At 34.6% G+C, this 21,922-nt stretch overlaps 1 protein-coding gene across 4 annotated transcripts in view; it reads right to left on the bottom strand.

Annotated features, from left to right (window-relative positions):
- MED23 (mediator complex subunit 23) overlaps positions 1-21,922 on the bottom strand; it is a 57,024-nt gene that overhangs the window by 29,262 nt on the left and 5,840 nt on the right. The window contains exons 5-16 of one of the 4 annotated variants that reach the window (XM_020987064.2): positions 20,710-20,821; positions 17,592-17,690; positions 16,468-16,569; positions 15,916-15,985; positions 12,290-12,402; positions 11,469-11,564; positions 10,823-10,840; positions 5,233-5,433; positions 4,492-4,635; positions 3,887-3,946; positions 1,477-1,622; positions 401-646 (exon numbers count right to left, since the gene is read on the bottom strand). In XM_020987064.2, coding sequence (XP_020842723.1) covers positions 401-646; positions 1,477-1,622; positions 3,887-3,946; positions 4,492-4,635; positions 5,233-5,433; positions 10,823-10,840; positions 11,469-11,564; positions 12,290-12,402; positions 15,916-15,985; positions 16,468-16,569; positions 17,592-17,690; positions 20,710-20,821 — 1,407 coding nt within the window. The remainder of the gene's footprint in view (positions 1-400; positions 647-1,476; positions 1,623-3,886; positions 3,947-4,491; positions 4,636-5,232; positions 5,434-10,822; positions 10,841-11,468; positions 11,565-12,289; positions 12,403-15,915; positions 15,986-16,467; positions 16,570-17,591; positions 17,691-20,709; positions 20,822-21,922) is intronic. The other 3 variants (XM_020987065.2, XM_020987066.1, XM_020987067.1) reach the window with 3 other exon arrangements.

Genomic DNA, 21,922 nt, shown 5'->3' with positions numbered 1-21,922 from the left:
AGGCTTGCTTTGTGTGTGCTGAAAGAATCAAGACAAGCAACATGAAGAAGTTGGTATCTTAGCTGAGATTTGAAGAAAGGGAAGAATTTCAACAGGTAAAGGTGTGGAAAGAGTCTATTCCAGGCACAGAAGATAAGTGTATGTAAATGCATGTGGGGACCAGTGGAGAGTAGGATGAGATTGGGTATGGCTTGTAGCAGTTTGGAATGCAGGGTAGTGTGAAAAAAAGCTAAAAATAAAATGAAGACAGGTGAATGCTTATACACGTGAATGTGCATGTGTGCACTCGAGAGCGCGAGCAAGTGCCAGCACACACGTATTCAAAGCACCAAGACAAAAACTTAACCTACTGATATCAACTGAAAACAACACTGGACCCAAAAGAAATGAAAGAACATACCTCATTTTGGCATGCACTGTAAGGGAATCCAATAGGTTCATTGGTAAAGGGGTAATAGATCCTGATGCCATGCAATTAATTCCAGGGAGAGAGATTCTCATGTTTCCATTGCCATAAATAGTCTCTACCAGAACTCCCATAGGCAATGTGAAACATTCTGAATTTGTAGAATATGCGTTACACAGCAAGGCAATCTTATAGTCATTCATCTGCAAATTTTTATTTCGAAGACTTTGTTGCAAGAACCTATGAATATTAAGTTAAATTTAATATGAAAATAGATATAATATACCACAAAATACAGCTGCAAATACAATTTAATTTTTTTCATTTTTTAATCTTTCGATTTTAATCTTTGAACAAAGAGATAAAACCTTAGGTCCTGAAGGTGCTATGTTTGCCTGTCCCAAAATACACAATGGCAACACACATATCCAGGATTCTAGGTAGATTCTAACCAGAATCTTTGTATATTATTACACAATTCTTAAGAATCTCAAAAAATAGGGACAATGGGAATTCAATCTTGAAACAATACAGAATATAATGCTATTTCTGAACACATAAAGAATACATTCCATATATACATAATGTTTTAAAGATGTTATCAGTAATAGCAGCATATTGGCTAAATGAATCAATCAGGGTATATATGCCTAGTATGTTAAGACTAGTATCAGAAAGGAATAATTTACAAATTCATGAATTATAAGTCAATTTATTATTTGTAATCTTAAATAACACACTATACTTTAACTATAGATATCATTACAAGAACATGCTACCTAAACCTTGTTATTAAAAAGGTAGTAATGCATGAAATTATGAAGTATCTTCATTATTTATGAATACTAATAACTTTAATGAGGCTATAAATGATTAATTTTGAAGATATAAGCATTATTGTCATTCTAATTAAGATTCTTAGTTCTGTGCTGCAGACATTAGCCAGTCTTTCAACTTCAGCTATAACACATAGTATCACATAAACAGAATCAGTTTCAATAGTTACTCCCAAATTTCATAATTTCTATATTAACTTAAAAATCAACAATGACATGAAGCTATCAACTTACTCATGGTGAAGTTTTAGGGAGTGAGGTATAGGAATCTGTAGTTTGGAATTGTCATTTTGGGCTTTTCTGTTTAGATGTATCCAAATACATGTCATTGCAAAGGCATGGGTTGACTGAGGTTTGTTGATATCTGGCACAGGAATACACTAAGAAAGAACATATTTGTATGGTATTACAAAAATAATGGAGCAATATGTTCTAGGTATCATTACAAATGAGAATCATAGATCTAGGGCTAGGACACAGAAATATTCTAATCTAACTCCCTTGCTTTCCATATAAGGAAACTGAGAGGTCTGGAGAGGTTAAATGACACAGTAAGTCAGAGATGGAACCCATTTTTGAGTTTTCCCTTATAAGACAAAAATCCTAAATTCACTTAACAAAAGAAGGAGCATTTATTAAGCACGTATTTGTGTAGATTATACAATTATATAGAGCATGTACTATATTCTGGGGATATAAAGACAACAAAACAGCTCCTTTCCAGAAGGAATCACCATTCTCTGAAAAGGGAGAAAATATGCACACAAATAACAAACTGTCACTTGAAAAGGGAGAGAATATTAAAAATAACCAAAAATAACACCAAATAAATGTGTGGTTAAAAGATATGAATAATTCTCAAAAGATGAACAACAAACTATTGACAGCTCTATGAAAAAATGCTCCAAATCATTAATAAGAAACATGCAAATCAAAACAACCCTGAAGTTTCACTTCACAACTATAGTCAATGTTGGAGAGGATGTGTGGAGGAGTTATGTGGAGTTCATAAATATACTATTTGTGGAGTTGCAAATTGATTCAAACATTCTATAAAACAATTTGTATAATCATATGAAAAGGTATTGAGCTGTTCATAACCTTTGACCCAGAGTTCGCACTGCTGAGTATATATCTAAAAACAATTTGGAATTATGGGAAAAGTTATTAATTATGGAAAAAGGTATTATATTTCTTAATTTCCTCTGACCTGGAGATTCTATTATCAATCATATTTGCCTCTCTCAGAGGTCAGACAGAAAAAGTCATATATATATATAAAGTCACAGCAGCATTTTTAACAATAGAAAAAACTAGAAACAAAGTGTGAACCCAATCAATTGAAGAACTGCTGAACACAGAATATTCTTAAATAGAATGACAATAGAATATTATCACGTGTTTAGTCATTCTTCAACCAATGGGTATATACTTTGTTTCCAGTGTTTCCTATCATGCCAAAAGAAAAGAACATGAGGAATTCAGAGAAAAATGGGAAGTCTTGCTTGAACTGATGGAAGGTGAAGTGAGCAACATGTTACACTGTAGACTCCCCCCCCCCCCCCCCCCCCCCCCCCCCCCGCACACTCTCTCTTCTCTGGGTTTTCGGGACAGTAACTCCCTTGGTTATACAAGAGTACTCCTGGTTTATTATTTATAATCTGTCCCCCTAACTGTGAGTGTTCTCTGTTCTCTTCTTCTTTACCTATACTCTCTTAGCGACTTCAACTTTTATGGATTATCATTTCTACAAAGGTGACTTTCAAATCTACATATCAATTCTAGCTCTCCTGAGCTCCTCCCACATCACCAGATATCTACTGAACACTTCTAATTGTATGTTCCATAGGTATCTAGACATATCCAAAACAGAATCATCTCCCACCCCACCTAATCCATCCCTTTTCCTAACTTCTCTATCTCACTCTTCCTCATTCCACATATCTGATCAGTTGCCAAATCCTGTTGCTTCTACCTCCATAACATCTCTCATTTAGATCGCCATCACCTCACTTATAAGGTACTACCCTAGTTCGAAGACCTAATTACCTCTGGACTGTACTGCAAATGTCATCTAATTAGTCTCAAATCTCTCTCCATTACACAGCTGCCAAATTGATATTCCTAAATCTTAGAAGTCCTACCATGTCCCTCCCCTATACAATAAACTTCAGTGGTTTCCTATTTCCTCTAGGACAGGGAAGTGCAAGAATGGATGGAATGATGGACTTGAAGACAGTTCAAAGCCTGCCTCAGATACTTAACTACGTGACCTTGGGCAATTCATTTAACCCTTCTCTAGTTAGTATTTAAGACCTTTTACTACCTGGCTCCTAACTACTTTTCCAGGTACATTATACATTATTCCACATTATACATTATTCTCCTTTGTGGATGTTACAGTTCAACAAGCTGCCTCATAAATGATATTCCATCTCCCATCTCTGTGCATTTACAAAGGTTGTCTCCCATGCTTGGAAGGCACTCTTCTCCTCACCTCTGCCTATTTTTCTTTAAGATATCTCAGCTCAGCTTCCTTTAATATATCTCCTTGAGACTTTTCCTAATTCCCCCAGCCATTAGTGCTGGCCCCACCCCATCGAAATTACATTGTATTTACTGATACTTGCATATGATTCCTCACCTCCAAAATGGAGTCTTTGAGAGCAGGATCATTACATTTTTGTCTTTGCATGCCTAGCACCTAAACACAAAGTAAGTACTTAAGTGCTTGATATATATGGAAATGACTTTGATGACTCAAACAACAAAAAAAATCAATAATTTTTTTAAAGGAACTATGAGAATTTGAAGATTAACTGTGTCAAAAGATATAAGTGGCCAAATTTCCTCTGGACTAGGTGTTATTCCAGTATTCGTGTTATTCTAGATTTTAGTATTCCCTCTATCATTAACCAGTTATATAATCTTGGGCAAGTTACAATCACTTCATGTTTTAGTTTTCTTATCTGTAAAGGGGCCTTGAAAATGGAGTAGTCCATCCCTTCATTTTACAGATGAGAAAACTAAAGCCCTGAGTTACACAGCTAGTGATAACTGGAAGTCAAAAGACCTGGGATTCTGACTCTAGTCTGTGTTCTTTCCATTACTGCAATACTATCTCCCTTATACGGTACCTTTCATATAAATTCAATTATTCTGTTTTCCACTGAATAATACTATCTCCCTTATACAGTACCTTTCATATAAATTCAATTATTCTGTTTTCCACTGAATGGTCAAACTTACCTCTTTTTCTGGATAAAGAAGATCAAAGAGCTTCATAACAGGGAGAAAATCAGCTAATGCATTTTTCTGAATACTTCCAGAAATGAACTGTAGCAATACCCACATTAGATGGTCTCTGCCTTTAATGAGACCTCGCCCTGCTAACTGCAAAAGAGTTTGAAAGCAGAGATTATTAGTTCTTGGTTCATCAACATTGATGGGAGCTTCCAGTACAAAACAAAAGAATTTTGATTGCAGAATCTGAGGAATGTAACATCTACCGAGAAAGCTCATGATCTAACTTGAGTATTTACAAAGTATTTCAATTCTTCAAAGGTCCATGATTTCAGTGGTTTGTTGATTCATTCCAATGATACAGATTACCCTTTCTGTGTCTCAGATGCCTGATGACTTCTTCTCAGCCAACTTTCTGGTAATGGAATTTTACAAAAATCTACTCTAACAGTTATTTTTGCTGGAGCAAATGCATTTCACAATAAAAATTATAGGTGTTACAATGATAAAGTTTGCTTTATTATTTATCACCTGAGAGACACAATTTTAACTCACCTCATCGTGTAATGAAAAAAGTTAAACAATCTGCCAGAGATCATGATAGAGCCAAAATTTAGTCTCAAGATTTCTATTTGTCAACACTAAAACTACATCATTGCTCTCTGAAATTACAACAGCCTTTTTTTTTTCAAGAAAACTACGTCCTAAAATCAATAGTCCCTATTGAAAAAGAGGACTAATACATACCTTTTGATGAAGAGATAAGACCATATGAGGAAAACTTGCAAACTGGAAAAGTACAAAAAAAATGAGCTGGCTTGAGAGGTGCTGCCACAGAAGCTGACTGGTTCCCCCATCATCAAATTTCTCCTCAGTCTCTGAACGTTCCATGGCATAAACCACCAGATCCACCAACTGGTCCTCCAGCACTGGACAGCGCTGTTTGTGCTGTAGGACAGAGATTAGATACAGTATTCCAAAAGCCTCTTGGTTAGCTTTAGAAGTAATTAGGTAACAGACAATATTAAACAAGAGGCTGGGAAGCATGAAATGAAGTCTGAACTTAAGAAGTTAGAGTTAGGCTGGTTTATTAAAGCTGCACCATGTTATGCCACAGAAGACAACTTCTACTAAAAAAAAAAAAGCTCTACAACCCTTCCACCAAGCCTCCCATGGCATTTCTGATTTAAACTCAAGCAAAAAACTTATTTTAATTTGATAAATGCTTTTTGTTCAAAATTAGTTGGAAACTCTCGGTCATTCAGAAGAATCAGAATTCATAGAAAAAGGCCCTTCCTTGGATGGTTCACTATAGGTTAGTAAAGCACAATGTGAGTCATTTGCCTTACTCTAAAGTTAAAAGGCCTTTTGTTTTCTATTTAAACCTTTGAATACACTGGTTTACTTAGAAAGAATCTAAGTTTTTTTGTACAAATTACCTAATTTAATTAATTAATTTAATAAAAGGTGTTTTTTACATGTTGAATTAGCCACACCTCTGCTTCCCCCTCAAAAAACTCCTTAGCAAAAATTTGGTCAGAAAATTGCTAAATGTATTGCTTTCTTCTTACAACCCAAACATAATGCAGCTTTAATTGTAAAACAAAGCAAAAAAACTATTTTTAAAGAAAAGAACTGAGCTTAAAAACTAAAAATGAAAATGCAATTTCCCTTTCTAGAGGCAAAAAGATTTGTGCTTTGTTTTTTCAAATTGTTGTTTTGAAAACATTCTTACTTAAAAAAATACACCCACGCATCCACAAAATTTGTTTTAGTTGTTCTTGCATTTTCTTAACAAACAAGTTATGTGTCTTAGTAGCCAGGCAGTTGACATGACAGCCTTGTTTTAGTAAATAAAATTGTTAAAGGAGAGAGGCTTTTTTCCTATATTTTAAAGATGCTATTATTTGCCTTTTGCCATGAAAAAGGGATGATTTCTTTGATTAAGGAGAAAAGTACAAAAATGGGGACAAATTTGAATACTATACAATGAACAGCATATCCTCTTTTGCATGCTTTTTGCCAGCTCAAACTTGTAAAGCTACAAATCTAGCTGCACTTTAAGGCATGCAAAAACAGAACAATTAACCAAAACAGTAAGCATCAACTGCTGTTCAATGTTCTCTCCGAAAACACAATGCCATGATCACAGTTCAACCACGTTACAGGTTTACAAATAGCAATATTAACACCACCAATTGAAAATACAGTACTTTTTCCTCCAAAACTAATTATTATGAAGCAGAGCAAAGTGCAACAGACAACACTACAGACTATTTTGTAATTCAGCATGCAAAACTACTGTGTACAGGGCTTGAAATTCACTAGTTCTGCTAACCACCAACAATCCAAGAAGGGTGTCAAGACAACACAAATTTAGAGTGAAGTCATTCCAAGTATAAAAGAGTCAGAAAATTTTGTGAAAAGAAGTAAAGCCAGAATTTCCAGTAGGAATTTGTCACTAGTAATTATTTTCTTATGGAGCAGAAACTGACCCAATTGGTGATCTATTCCTCCTCCCCAATGATGGTTCACCCCATCAACTTGTTTCAATCAACAAAGAACAAACTAAAGGAAATCTATTTTGAAATCCTGAGTCAAATTTAGAACTCTTTAAGTATCTATGATCTGTTAAAAAAAAATCAGGATAATACTTACCTACCTATTTCTCAGAAGGGTTGTGGTGGTAAAATAGTTAGGGTCAGTAGAATGATTTAAAGAGGAAAGTCAAAAGGTTCATTATTACTGTGAATAATAGGATTCTAAAAGTGAGAAAACTAGGAAATTCAAAGGGAAAGCCAACATGGTTTTCCAACTAGTGAAATCTAGAATAAAACAAGCCAATACCCAAAGACTTTCTGTGATGAGGTCAAAGTGCCTGTGATTTCCTAAGAACTTAATACTTTACAGAAGAATATTCATTAATATTAACTTTAAATTTCCCAGCTATGACTGGTCCAGACTGCAAATGTTTCTAAAAAATTTAAGTACATTGGTTTTGTTATTCTATAAAACTTCACATACAGAGAGCAAACTATATAGTACATGCGTTAAGCAAGAGACCATAAATCAAGAACTGAATTTTGTATGTATTCGTCACTGTATAACTAATACAACACTATTTAGGCATCAAATTTCACTATGAAACAGGAATATTAATATTTATCATCTTGCTACACTGCAGAGAATCTTGAGAAGTACAAGAAATTACCACTTACTTAAGCATTTGGAAATCTCTGAATTAACGTTATTTATCACTAGGCTAAAGACAAGTTCTAGAATATTCACTGAAAAGACATCTTACTTTTTATTTCATTTCTGGAGCTTGTCATTTCTAAATTTCTGAGGAATTAGTAATATTTAAGCTTAAAAATATTTACTTAAGTGAAACATTTAAGTGTCTACTATGTGCAAAGCACTTTGACTTAAACATGGAGATGCCATGCCATCAAGGAACTTAAATCACCTTCATTGAAAGCTAGATTTTAGTAAAGTACATACTTGAATACTTTAACATACTTTACACTGAAGTGGATTTTAACACTAGTATTTCCATTTAAGGGTTCAACATTTTAACTTCTACTTTTAACAGCTTAAATTTCAGGATATCTGGTTTTAAACCTTTAGCTTAGAAAATCAAGTCATAAAAAATTAACATAAATATTTATACATTTGCATTTTTCATCACTCACTGAAATTACTAATTATATGAAGCTTATAGGAGTAGCCTTCCTTCTACGTTAAGATGTGGTACCTGACAATTTTCATATTATATTAACCCTGTCAATGTTCTCATTATGACATAAAAAAAGCAAAAAAAACCCTTTACTCCGGGAAATTAGTGACCTTAAAAAATCCCAAGATTAATTTTGAAGCTAGGAATCAATTCAACATTCTAGCCACATACCAAGTTAAGGCAAAAGCCCTTTCTCCACCATGTTTCCCATATTTTATTTTCTGATCAGGAAAAGAATCAGTCTAATGAGTCATTAGGCGTAACAAAATGGTACTTCCCTGGTGGCTATTCATGACTGTTGCAGGGAGTAGTTAAGGACTGTCTACTGTTAGAAAATGCTATAATAAATTCAAGTACTGTGGTGTCACAGAAAACGACTGGGAGTCTGAAAACTTGGGTTTGAGGAGACTGTTCTCTTGTATTTACTAGCTCTATAATCAAGGGGAAATCACTTAGCCTCTCTAAGGCTCAATTTCCTGATCAATAATAAGAGATATTTACACTAACTACATCGGTATTGTGAAGGAAGCTCTTTGCAAACCACAAATCATATAATTCTGAGCTACTTTTATTAAAACTTCTAATAACAGAAATGCATCTGGTTTATGTAGGTCTATTTAGTATAGATTATCCTTTAACCTACATAAGTCCTGACCTCCAACTTGATGCTATTAACTGAAGTCAACATCGCTGATCTTCAGGATATTGTGTGAATGTTTTATTTAAAAAAACAGTCTAATTCCTACTGGAAAATGTAAAAAGGATAGCTCTTTGAAAGATATTTAAGCATTAGGTATATTTTTGTAAGAGCAGAGAAAGGACAAGAAAGTACAGTATAGTGTATAGTACTATATTGCTAAAAGAGGACACTAATTGACCTAATAAATATTTTAAGTCACCTGATTCATGGAATGCGTACATCCTTATTTTCTACTCTACTTTCCAACAGGTAAAAACATACTATTAAAAATCAAATTAGCATGTTTGCTTCAATCTCATCGTTTCTACAAAGCAATTACTGATGAAATATAAAATTTTGATGATACATATGCTACAGTAGGACTGATGTGGTAAATGTTCTGTCAGCATTTCCATTATAAACTTTATTTTTTATGGAACTATTTCTTAGTCATAAAATTTTTTTAGGTTGAAACTTGGTACTGAAATGATCAGCCCATGACTATACTTTGTTTTACCAACATTTTTGGAACTGTTTCAGGCAACTTCGGTTTGAAAAAAGCTGTTCCCCCAAAGGAAAAGGCTAGTATAAGTGACTTACTATAGGAAAATTCCATGCAGATTAACTATCAAATGTATCATATGTACAAGATCCAGGAAACTGTGAAAAAGGAGGTGAAGTGTGACTAAGGCCTACCACAAAAAAACAAAACAAAACTGGGATTTAGGCATTATTTGACGATGTTTTTAAAGTCCAATAAATACTTACCTCTGTTCAAGGGAAAGTTGATAAGAGTTATTAAGTGGTTTAGTGTTGAAAGTGTTCAACGGGAATATACATCAGATAACTATCATATACTGTAGTGTGAAAGCATTTTAGTTGCACGTGTACAAAAGATTGTCCAACAGAGGAAACTTGGTAAAATTTTACTAATAATAAAAAAATTAAAATAATAAAAAAGATACTGCTACTAGGGTGAGGTTTGGCATGCAAAGTTTCAACACTGAGCAAGTTTTATGGCCAAGCTATATGTCCTTAAAAATAGGGTTTTATAAATGGAAGCACTGGCACAACCTTCACTATAGTATTGCAAACAGCAACGCTATTTTATATATCCTAGACAATAATGTCTTTTTAAAATAAAAAATGCAGGTTTTTCAACTGGTCTACTTTAATATGTTGGGCTCAAAATTTTTAAACAAAAACAATTTGAACCACGATTTTCCTTAAAATTTCAAAGGTGAAAAGTCCTGGAAATAGACTTGGGACAGTATAAGAGTTTGGCTGATACAGTTAGGCCATCGTGTGTTTCCCCCATGACAAGTCAGCTTTGATTTCAGAGGAGCTCACTCTTGGAGGAGGACACTTCTGGCAAAGACTGACACAGAAGAATATTGGTCAAGTAGGTGGGGGCTACCTAAGAATATCACCTTTCTTAGTAAAGCCCCATATTTCCAAAAAAGCCTTTAAAGACAGCATTTCTCTATTACAAGCAACAGAAAGATATGTTTTGTTTTGGGGTATGGCTTTTTCAATTGTCAGGAAAGATGAAGGCCACCACAAATCTATCCACTAGGCTAGCTAAAACCTTAGCTCAGCCGTGGAGTTTGAAAAACAAGATGGAGTGGGAAGGGAAAATAGTCCATCAAAAAAATGACAGACTTGAATGAGTAATGATTGTAGTCTTTTAAAAAAAAGAAAAAAAAATAAACACCAAAAAGGAAAAAAAAAAACACCAAAAACCAAAGCTATAAAAAACAACTCTCACACCCCAAGAAGAAATTTTTTTAGTGGCCCTGGTCTCAGCATGGTCCTGCCAATTTCAAGCCCCGACCATACACGTATTCTCTAAATGGAATCAGTGGCTACAAAGCGGCCAGCGTATCGTTAGTCACAATACAACAGTAAGGTTGTGAACATACCTGAGCAATGTTCAAGGTCTAGAGCATTGGAGGATGGGCAGGACAAGACAGGACAGAACAAAAATAAAGGAAGAAAAAAAGAAAAGACAAAACAGTGACTATGAGGCCAGCCTCAAGAAACCCAAAGTCAGAACAAGCCCTCCCACATGTCAAGCTACTTTAAAACAAACAAAATAACTGAAAAAAGAAAAAGGAAGAAAGAAAATTCAACTTTCCAATGATGCAATACTGAAAAATGACAAAGGAAATAAGGCTGCAAAAACTAGAGACCCAAATGATAGGAAAAAAAACAAAACAAAACACAATACCACAACAGAATGAAAACCATTAAGAACAAACTATTAGGATTAAGTCATGTGTAGGCTTATCTGGCAAAAGGTATACTTGAGGCTGGCCTTATAGAAAAAAAAGCAATGCAAAAAAAATCAACTTTCAAAATATCTACTTTTCAATTTAAACATTTCCAAAGCAATAATAAATGATAGGAACAATATAGTGTTCAATAAACCTAGTATTATTTTAAATCAAAAAGAAAATCATTGAATAGTCCTAAACTGTTTTGCTCAGTTAGCTATAGCAAAGAAAAGAGAAAAGAATAGTGCAGACTCTATGCAGAATTTACTAGGTTTACAGCATAGTACAGTACCTGCTTATTTAAACCTAGCATATTGCAGACCATGTCTCTGGAATAAGGTTGCTCCAATACGTATCTCAATAAAGCAGTCTGAGGTTCAAACAGATCCTTTAAGAAATAAAGAAAATTGTTGCTTCAAGATCAAAATCAGTTTTAACTTCAAATGATTTGAAAAAAGGTTAACAATTTGGGATATTTTTTATTACTCTTGAGTAAGCAATGTTTAGTAGAAAGTAAACCAGATTGTGAAGGATGATACCTATTTTAATTTAACTGTGTATTTTGGGCAAGTATCTCAATCTCTGTACTTTTTGCACTAGAACAGTTTAAAAATAAGAAAAAATGCTGATTCTAATAGTATTATAGTTACAGAACTGCTAGCCACATGATTAGTTTATTTGTTTTTATGGATTTTTGCCTCTGACATCAAAAAACAAAAACAAACAAAAAAGAAAGACCCTGTTCCTTTCTCATTCAGAATGACTGAAACTCTTGATCATCTCGTGAAAAGTTTTAAAGATACTATCTGAAGTTGTCTCAGTTCCTATTATTCGAGTGCCTAAATGGCCCCCAGAAGGAAAACTAGCCTATTACCTGAAAATGCTCTGCCAGAAAAGGGCCTCTAGCATAAAGGCAGCAATACCATAGACAATTTGAATATCTTTTGAGCAATGTAGTAATCTGATTATGATTCATCACTATCTTTAGCTATATATGTAATGCCTGGGACTACAAAGATGCCAATTATACAGAACATGTCTTATGATTAAAGATTACTGGATGGACCAAAAGTTGGATTAAATTCAATTTCTTATGGTAACAACGTACCTTACCTTATCATATGGTAAAAGGCCTTTCAAAGGAAAGCGAAGAGTTGTAGGATCCAATTTCCAGGAATTACATATGGCACCAGAGTTATTTACCACTGGCAGGAGACTACAGCGCCCTGCATGTATTACATAAAATGCATGTGAGTAAATGCAATGCTTGGCAAACGCATGGTGCCTCACCTCTGAATGCCACAAAATTGAATCTTGTTATTTTAACCTTAAATTACAACTTATTTTCTTGAAAATCATCATATAAAACCTTTTAAGAGAAGTTGTGGGAATATTCTACAGTCATATTCCTTGACTGCTATTACCCTTTGTTTCAGATTTTCAGGCAGATACAATAGGGATTTTGCCTTACTTGATGAAAGAAAAACAGCATGTCAAATAAAGGATGAGGAAGGAATTTCAAGAACTGAACTATTCAAGCACATAGAAGCTACAAAAAGTCAGAACACTCAGAATCAAAGAGCCTCATAATAAAAAATAAACAGAAAAAATTCTGATTGTGTTCTATTCTTCTGTGTGTAAAAAGGTCTGGAAGACAGTTTAGATGACAATGCTTCTGTTATAAATTATTTTCCACACAGGAAATAAAAAAGCCAATTCACCCAAAGAAACAAAGTGATAGAATGCTAAATTATATATGCTATAAGAAACGATGAGCTGATGAAATAATACCCAAATTAACTATATAAAGGCCATATGAAGAAAGACACTGTCTGCATCCAGAGAAAGAACTGATATACAGAAGTACGTATAAAATAATTTTACATACATATACCTATTTGGTAGCCATCTCTAGGGCAGGGGGGAGGAAGGGGAGGGAAAAGAAAGAAATTTATGCGATAATTTTGTTGTATATTTGAAAGAAATAGCAAGTTATGCATAGTAGATTTACAATTTCATGTGCAATCATCGTTTTTATTGTACTGTTATGGAAATTCTTATTTTATTCCATAAGTGAAAAATAAAATTTAATAATAACAAAAAATGAGCTCAATGATCTTAAAAAAAAAACATGGACAGAGTTGCATGAAATAATGAAGAATGAAATGAGCAAAACCAAGGAACATTGCATTAAAGTAACAGCAATATTATTTTAAGAAAAACTGAGTAAATAAGTGATTCTATTATAAATACCCAAATTAACTACAAAGGATATATGAAGGAAGATGCTATCTGCATTGAGAAAGAACTGATGAAAAGAAATATGTAGGGCAGCTAGGTGGCACAGTAGATAGAGCACTGGCCTTGAAGTCAGGAGGACCTGAGTTCAAATCCAGCCTCAGACCAAACACTTGACACTCACTAGCTGTGTGACCCTGGGCAAGTCACTTAACCCCAATTGCCTTAAAAAAAAAGCATGTATAGAATTTTGCATATATACACACATCTGTGTCTAAATGGTAGCCATCCACGCGGAGGTAGAGAGGAAAAAAAATTTACATGATAACTATTATATATTTAAAAGGAATAAGCAAGTTGGACATAACAGACTTGCAGTTTCATGTACAATCATTTATTTTTTTTGGCTAGGCAATGGGGTTAAGTGACTTGCCTAGGGTCACACAGCTAGTGAGTGTTACATGTCTTGAGGCTAGATTTGCACTCAGGTACTCCTGACTCCAGGGCCGGTGCTCTATCCACTGCACCACCTAGCTGCCCCATGTACAATCATTTTAAAAATTATACTATGTTACAGAAATGCTTGTTTTATTTCACAAATTAAAAATAAATAAAAAATTTTTTAAAAAGAACGTAAGCAGCATGAGTGTACAGACTATCTTTTTGCTAATGTTTGTACTGCCAGCTCTCAGCACATCCTGACACATAGTAACTGTTTAATAAATGCTTGTGGACTGACCAAATACAAAAAGAAAAAAAAAAAGAAAAAAGTAAATGGAAATTAAAAAATTTTTTTTCTCTTCCAAAATGAACAATTACTCTAAGGTCATACCAAATTAGTTTTAAATTTCAATTTTTAAATATTACACATTTCCCAAACCAAAAACAATGACAGCTGCCTTACACATTCTTAAAAACTATTAACATACATACAGTTAGGTCTTCATGATTTCGCATGTAAAGAACAGAATACTCTTCTAAGACAAGTCCTCCTAAGAGGTCATACAAGCTCAAGCATCAGAGGCTATCTTTGCGCCAAAAGTGATCACAATTCACTGGGGTATCTGGAACTGTAGTTGGGTTTTGGGGACCAGGCTTTAGTCCTGATTCTGACACTTCATCGTGTGACCTCCAGCATGTTACTTCACTTGTTTGGACTTTAGTTTCCTCATGTATAAAGTGAGGGAGTTGGACTACATGACCTCCCAGGCCCCCTAGCTCTACATCCGTAATGTTATGATGATGATGTTGACGATGTCTGCCCAACTATTAACTTTTCTAAGAAAATCCTGTATGTACAGAAATAACAGATAGTTTATTGATATGAAACTGGTATCAGTGAAGAATCGTGAGAAAAGGACAGGACTGAGAGACAGAAGACCTGCCTAGCTGTCACCAGATATCTTCCTCATCTGAAAATGAGAAAAATAATAGTGCTACTTATCTCACTAGGCTATAATGATCAAATGACACAATACATAATACATTAATGTAACTATTACTGATATTATTATTACCATTAATCATCATAATTTCACTAAACCTCTCTTCATTGTCAATCCATTTCCCATAGTAGATATTGTCTACCAAATGATGATTGAGGGAAAGAGAGAGCAGGGATGGAGGGAAGGAGGCAGGAAGTCAAGCTAAGGACATAGTAGAAGGAAATAAATAGAAAAAAAAAGCAATCTGTGTTCAAATGTGGAGAATCATCCTTTCACCTGTCAATTTACACTTACTGCCTTTCTACTACTCTAGCTCTCTACCTTTATGAATGGAGGAAAAAATGAGACCCATGTTGGAATAGAAGAAGTATTATCACTGACATTTCAGCCCTCCTTTGCATGCATCCTGGTAAATACTTGTAAGTCCCTGGGTCATAAGGTCTAAGAAGGCATGTCATTTCTGTACATACTGGACATTTGGAAAACCACTGGCCTATACTTGAAGAGCTAAAGCCATTTCTGAAGGAAATGTGATGCGTAAGAATGTCTCGAAGTGTATATAAGTACAGACAAACTGGAAAACCACATGTTAAGTTCTTTGAGACTACATAAGACATCTAACAGACCATGTCAAATCAGAAGAGTCAAAGAACTGGTACAAGTTGGACTTAGAGTGGGTTGGCAGCCTCCCAGGAACTTCTCCATGCTTTGGGATTCTCTGGAAGTCTTATTAACAAACTTGTTTCTCCATGTCACCAAAAACAAAATCTTCTAAAGTGCCTTTAAACTGAAGCTAATAAGAAAGACCCAATCTAAAGAGGTGTCCTCTTCCTTCTCTTCCTCTCACTCCAAAACAAAACAGTACTCCTTACAATCCAAGATATACCTTATATTAAATCAATGCTTTTATGCTCTCAAAGATGCTAAAAAGTCACCATCAAAAACCAAATGCTTACAGAGAAATAGATGTTCCTTCTGCTGCAATTCAAAAGCTACACAATAAATTTGGAAACTAATGTAGATATTAACATTTTTTACCTTTTAATTTAATCTTACCACAAATGGAGTTTATTCTTGCTGTGGGCCTGAAGGTATCCACAAAGTCTGACACAAGGTTGCCTAATAACTTAAAAAGAAGATAAAAGCAAGGCAGATTTGGCATACAAGGTTCAATCTCAAAGAGTATTTACTTAAAAAATTTGTCACTTTATGCTTTTCTGAATTTAGTCAAGTACATAGCCACATGTATAAGGATAGGGATGAGACCTTGTAATGTCATTGTTAGGGCTCAGGGTCACAAAGATAGTACATGTCAGTAGAAAGTTTTTAACTCAATTTTTCCTGGTTTGGAAGCTGGTTCTCTAACTACATGCTACATCTCTATTTGATTTTTAAAAATATGTACAGTTTACTTTGTGGCAAATAAAACTCTCAAAATCAATGAACAAATTAATTTTCCATCCTCTATGGTCATGAGAAGAAAAAGTTTGGGGTGGGGGGGAAGTATTGCAAAATAGTATATTTATGGCAAATACTCAGTCTATCCAAATTAGTATGGCAATATCACAATTAGCTGCTAAAACCTAACCATGAATTGACAAAACTCACCCAGTGTGGAAGTTTCCCCTCAGGATATAATTTTCTGATCTCTGTAACTGCAAAATAGGCTGGTAGTAAACAGGCATTTCGTTCCAAAATATAAGCTATAACCTGTGATGACAAGATACAAATTTAATTCAAGCCAAAACAAATATTCTTTGACAGAATTTTCACTGTCAAATCACTGTCAGTGATTTTAAGAGGTATAACTAGGAACATTAGAGATTAATTTGTGCATGAGGAATTTAGTTTAAGTATAAAGAAGCAGTTTCCACATAATGAGGATTATTAAAATGCTGGAGTAGGTTGCTGACAGGTTGATTTCCTGCTAGGGAAAGCCTTTAAAATAAGGCCAGTGACTGGGAATAGAGGCATAGACCTGTATTCCCTGTTCCTGGGGAGGCTGAGGTTGATGGATTGCTTGAACTTGGAAGTTCTCAGTTGCAGAAGGGCTAAAACCAACTGGGTGTCTGAAATAAGTCCCATACCAATATGATGAGCTCCGAGGAGGAGGGGGACCAGCAAGCAGCCTAAAGCAGAACAAATTTCCACCCATAGTAAAGTGGAGCAGGTCAAAAATTCCACGAGATTCAGTAGTGGAATAGGGCCCAGAATGGCTGCTGTACTTCCAGCCTGAACAAGGCAGGGACGGACACTCAGTCTCAGAATGTAAAAATAAATGAATAAAGAATAAAACAGGGTCAGTGATGAAGGTAGAGGGAGATAGGACTAGATTACTGATCTCTAAAGTGTTAGTCTGCACAGCACAGAGTCCATGAAGGTAGTCTAAGTCCTTAGGCCTGATATGTCATTAATAATATACCAAGCTATACCTGTCTTTACCAAATATTCTTATAATATTTAATAAAAATCAAATAAATCATTGGATTTCATAACAACAATTATTTATTAATTTAAAGTAATGCAATTCTGTTAGTATTAATGAGGTTTTTCCCCTCCCTCCTTTTTGTCTTTGGTGGTAAGTGAAAAGAATACAGAAAAGTGATCTAAAAGGTTTTTTCACTCCCATGATCCATGGAGCCCAGAAATCTGAAAACTAGTAGACTGAATAGACTGGAAGAGTTCTTTGGAATGATAATTAGAAATAAAATTCAGGTGCATATGTAAGTTACCTCTTTTGCTGCTAGAAGTTGCTGTACCACAGCTGAGCTCACTGTATTCGGTATTGTTAAGATTTTCTCCAAAATCACTTTTAAGAGATCGCGTACACCCTTATGGTTGGAAGAAGAAAACATAAGGAAAAAAGAAAAACCAAGTAAAACCAAGAAATCTGACTCAACCTTTTTTTTTTTTTAAAGTACAGAAAATTTCAGAATCAGAAACTTTACCTTTTGGTCCACTTTTTTTAAACCCAGTTAAACATTAATGCTTTAAACTATGGTCTATTCAAATTCAAGAAGTTATCTATAGTTTAACAAAAATAATCCAATATTTGTTAAGTAGAACAAACTACTTAGATAACTTAGAGGAAAGAAAGAAAAGACAGATATCTTCATGCCTTACAATATACATACCTAACATTAACTACTCTGAATTTCTAGATCCAGGCCAAACTTTGCAACTCAGGGTTATATTTTAAGTTCAATCTACTTAAAAAGGCCTAGGTTGCTGATTTGATAATGTTGCAGAGAATAAAAATTTTTAAAGCGCCTAAAAGAAAAAAAATCATTTTCTACAAAAATTTTATCAAAAAGATGCAACGTATTTGAACATGGCTGAAAAGTTTCAAGAATAGATAACAAACTATCCTGCACTCCTCCATCAGTAATCCTTTTCACTATTCAACAATCAATTTATTTCTTGTCCTCTATTCCAATTCTAAACTGATTCTAGTTTCTTCTTTATTGCTTTTGCTTAACTCTATTCTCCTCATGTGAGATGTTTCCTTTTCTTTCAATTCATATCCATTCCTTGCCCATGATTTGCCAGGCACGTAGTAAATGACCAACGATCTGGTACAAAATACAGCTCAAAATTTACCTGTACTGAAACCCTATCCTTCTCTATTTACCCTTTTCCTCTAATTGCCTGAGGATAGAAAATACTCTTAGAAAAATTGGAATAAACAAGTCAAAAGAACATTAGATTCTTATTTTTAATCATATCTTGTGCTTTTTCATTTGCTCCATAATTGTTCTCAGGATGATTCAAGCCTATGTTTTCTTTCTCCAACTATACAAACTCATTAAAGCAAGGCCTTTCTTCTAAAAACTTTTCCAGGGTCCCTAAGGTTCTATCCTAGAGCCTCCCCGCCTTTTTTTCACTACACTGTTCACTTGGGGACCTAATCAGCTTACATGGTTTTAATTGTAATCACTATTCTAATCACTCCCAGAACTATTTATCTAGTTCCCTAGTTTTATTCCTGAGCTCTAGCCTTCCATCACCAAAATTGGGTATTTCAAAAAGGATGCCCTGTAGGCAGCTCAAACTATGTCCAAGTCAGAATTTATTACATTTTTCCTTCAAACACACGTTAGTTTCAAACTTCCTATTTCTGTAAAGGGTAACACCATCCTTCAAGTCATCTAGGTTTGAAATCTTGAAATCAACTCTGACTTTTCATTTTCCCTCACCCTACATATCTATTCAATTGTCAAGCTTTGTTATTTCCACTTATTCACATCCAGCTAGGTGACAAAGCATCAGGCTTGGAGTCAGGATTGAGTTCAAATCTGACTTGGTACTTAATAGCTGTGTGACTCCAGGCAAGTCACTTAACATGGCACATCATAAACATTTAAAAAATTCCTTCCTTTCTCTCTGTCCCTTCTTTCTACTCACATGACCAACACAGGTCAAGCCCTCATCACCTCATTCTCAGACTACTGGAACAGCCTCTTAATTGGTATTTGTTCTTCATGTATCTTCCCCCCACATCCAATCATTAATCACCTTCCACAAAGCTGACAAAGTGATTTACCTAAACTACAGGTCTGACCATGTCACTCTGCCACCCAATAAACTTCAGAAGCTTCTTACTGCCTCAAGGATGAAGTATGAACTTATCCCTTTCGAATTTAAAGCCCTTCCTAATCATGGCCTGGCCCCATAAGGCTTTCCAACTTTATTTTACATCATTCTTCTTTTTTACATCATTCTTCTTTCCATGTTCTACATTTTATCCAAATTGGCCTTTTTGCAAATACTCACACAGAACAGCTACTGTCTCCAGACCTTTGTACTGGCTATCTCCCTGGCCTGGAACACATTCCCCTGTTATTTCTACCTCCTGGAACATCTTGCTTCCTTTAGGACTAAGTTCAAATACTACCTTCCACATTAAACCTTTCCTATCTACTGAGCTTCTAATGCCTTTCTCCAAAACCCACCTGGCATATTTTCTTTACCTACTTTTAAGGACTTATTTTCTGCTCCAACTCAATGTAAGTTCCTTAAGGGCAGGAACTGTTTCACTTTTGTCTTTGTATCATCCAGTGCCCATCACAGTGTCTGGCACAGAGAAAGCACTGAATAAATGCTTGATGGCTGATTGACAGTATAAAGATGGTTGTCAAAAAATATATTCAGCAGATTGAGGGAGGGGGTAATAAGAAGCAAACACTTCTAAGGAGGGACAAGGTCAAAAGAGAGAATAGAATAAATGGGGGGGAATAGGATGAAGGGAAATATACTTAGTTTTTCACAATATGACTACTATGGAAGTATTTTGCATGACTACACATGTATAACCTGTATTGAGCTGCTTGCCTTTTCAATGAGGGTGGGTGGGGAGGGAGGAAGGAAGAAAATTTAGAGCCCAAAGTTTTAAAAACACATGTTAAAAAAATTGTTTTCACATAAAAAAAAGCATTCAAACACTTGCCTCTGTATGTATTAGGATATACTTTTATATAACGACTAACAAAAATAAGAATGTTAACTCAGTTGAATAGATTCTTCTGTATAAAACCAGATCCCTTCGCAGAACTGTGAGAGTTGTAGCTCATAAGATTAAAGACACAAGGCATTACAGCCTTGTGTACTCTATAATGAGCTGAAAAAAATTTACCAGGCACACCAATCAGAATATACTTTTGAGCTCAGTTTTAAAATATAACAATCCTTTACAGCCCCCTTCAGGAATTTAGAAAATAAACTGCCTTATAATAAGTACATAATTTTAAAGGCACTGAGAATACTTCCACCGTGAAAAATGAAGTATCTATATTAAAAATGCTTATCACTTTAAAAAGCAAAAATCACTCCAAGTAAATAAAAATATACTACCTTGTAATCCACACCACCAATTATTTTCCGAACCAGTTTAAATGTCAATGCCCAAAGTTGTGTTCTTTCCCATTCAAGACTGTCAGAATTTATCAGGGATTCACAAACCATCCTACAGAAAAGAAGCAAAAGTTTTGAGACAGAAATATATATTTAAGAAACAAGACATGTATAACACAAAGCAAGGCTAAGGATGTCGCAGGCCTATTATGACCACTGTTGTTCATTTCGTCACGTCTGATCTGCAATTTTCACAATCTCTTCTGTGTATGTGTACTGTGTAAAGATATTTTTGCCTAACTACATGTACCGTCTTCCCTCAAAGAACCTGTTTTTAGACGAGTAAATCTTGAGCTTCCTTTGCTTTCCCCTCAGGAGTGTGGATACTAGATTACTACATAATCACATTTTTGGAGAGATATTTGCTAAATGAAGAAACTGAAATAGCTGGGGGAAACTGATGAAGTTTTCCTCTCAATTTTAGCCTATTTGAATTCAAAGAGCTCTCATTCCAACTGCTACAGTGAGTGGCCCTAATTTAATGGTAGACTAACAAAAATTTTAAAACTTAGCAATTTTTTTTTCAAAGTGCTTTAACTTAATCATATGAGAATGGGTGTTCAAAAGTGTCTATAATATGCTTTATACTCATATAAATGTAAAATGTATATACATATATTTAAAACTTACTAATTACTAAGCACTAAGCAAATTAAGTTTTTAAATAGGAGATAAAAGTTATAAGAAGCTACAAGGTAGACTTTTGTCACTAATCTCCTACAGATAGAAAATATACCCACAATGAAGGGCAAAGCCAGACAGATTTTAATTCTAGGAATTTACCAAAATAAAGCTCCACAAACACAAAAATGATGGCACCTGGAAATCAAATGTTGGTCTCTCATAAAGTGATCAGCATCACTGAAGTAACAGGGAAATTTAAGAGTGATGTCCTTTATGTGGATAAGACAGTTACAGTTTTTACTTAGCAGTGTTTTCTAGCAGTGAAGTTGAACTTTATATGAAGAAACCAGGATTTGTCATTACTGAGGAACTGTGAACCTAGCTGAAAGCTTTCTTCATGTTGTTTTTCCTCTAATAACTGATGTTTACTTTTACCAACATGCAGGGAGCACTATATTTGTTTTATCAAAATTTCCCACCCAAATGCCTTATGCTAACAATCTCATCAATAATAAATGTCAATGTAGGC

This window comes from Phascolarctos cinereus, unplaced genomic scaffold (genome assembly GCF_003287225.1).
Source record: "Phascolarctos cinereus isolate Bilbo 61053 unplaced genomic scaffold, phaCin_HiC Scaffold_5;HRSCAF=322, whole genome shotgun sequence".
NCBI lineage: Eukaryota > Metazoa > Chordata > Mammalia > Diprotodontia > Phascolarctidae > Phascolarctos > Phascolarctos cinereus.
Note: the sequence above shows the minus strand (reverse complement) of the source record. Positions and strands in the feature narration are given on the sequence as shown.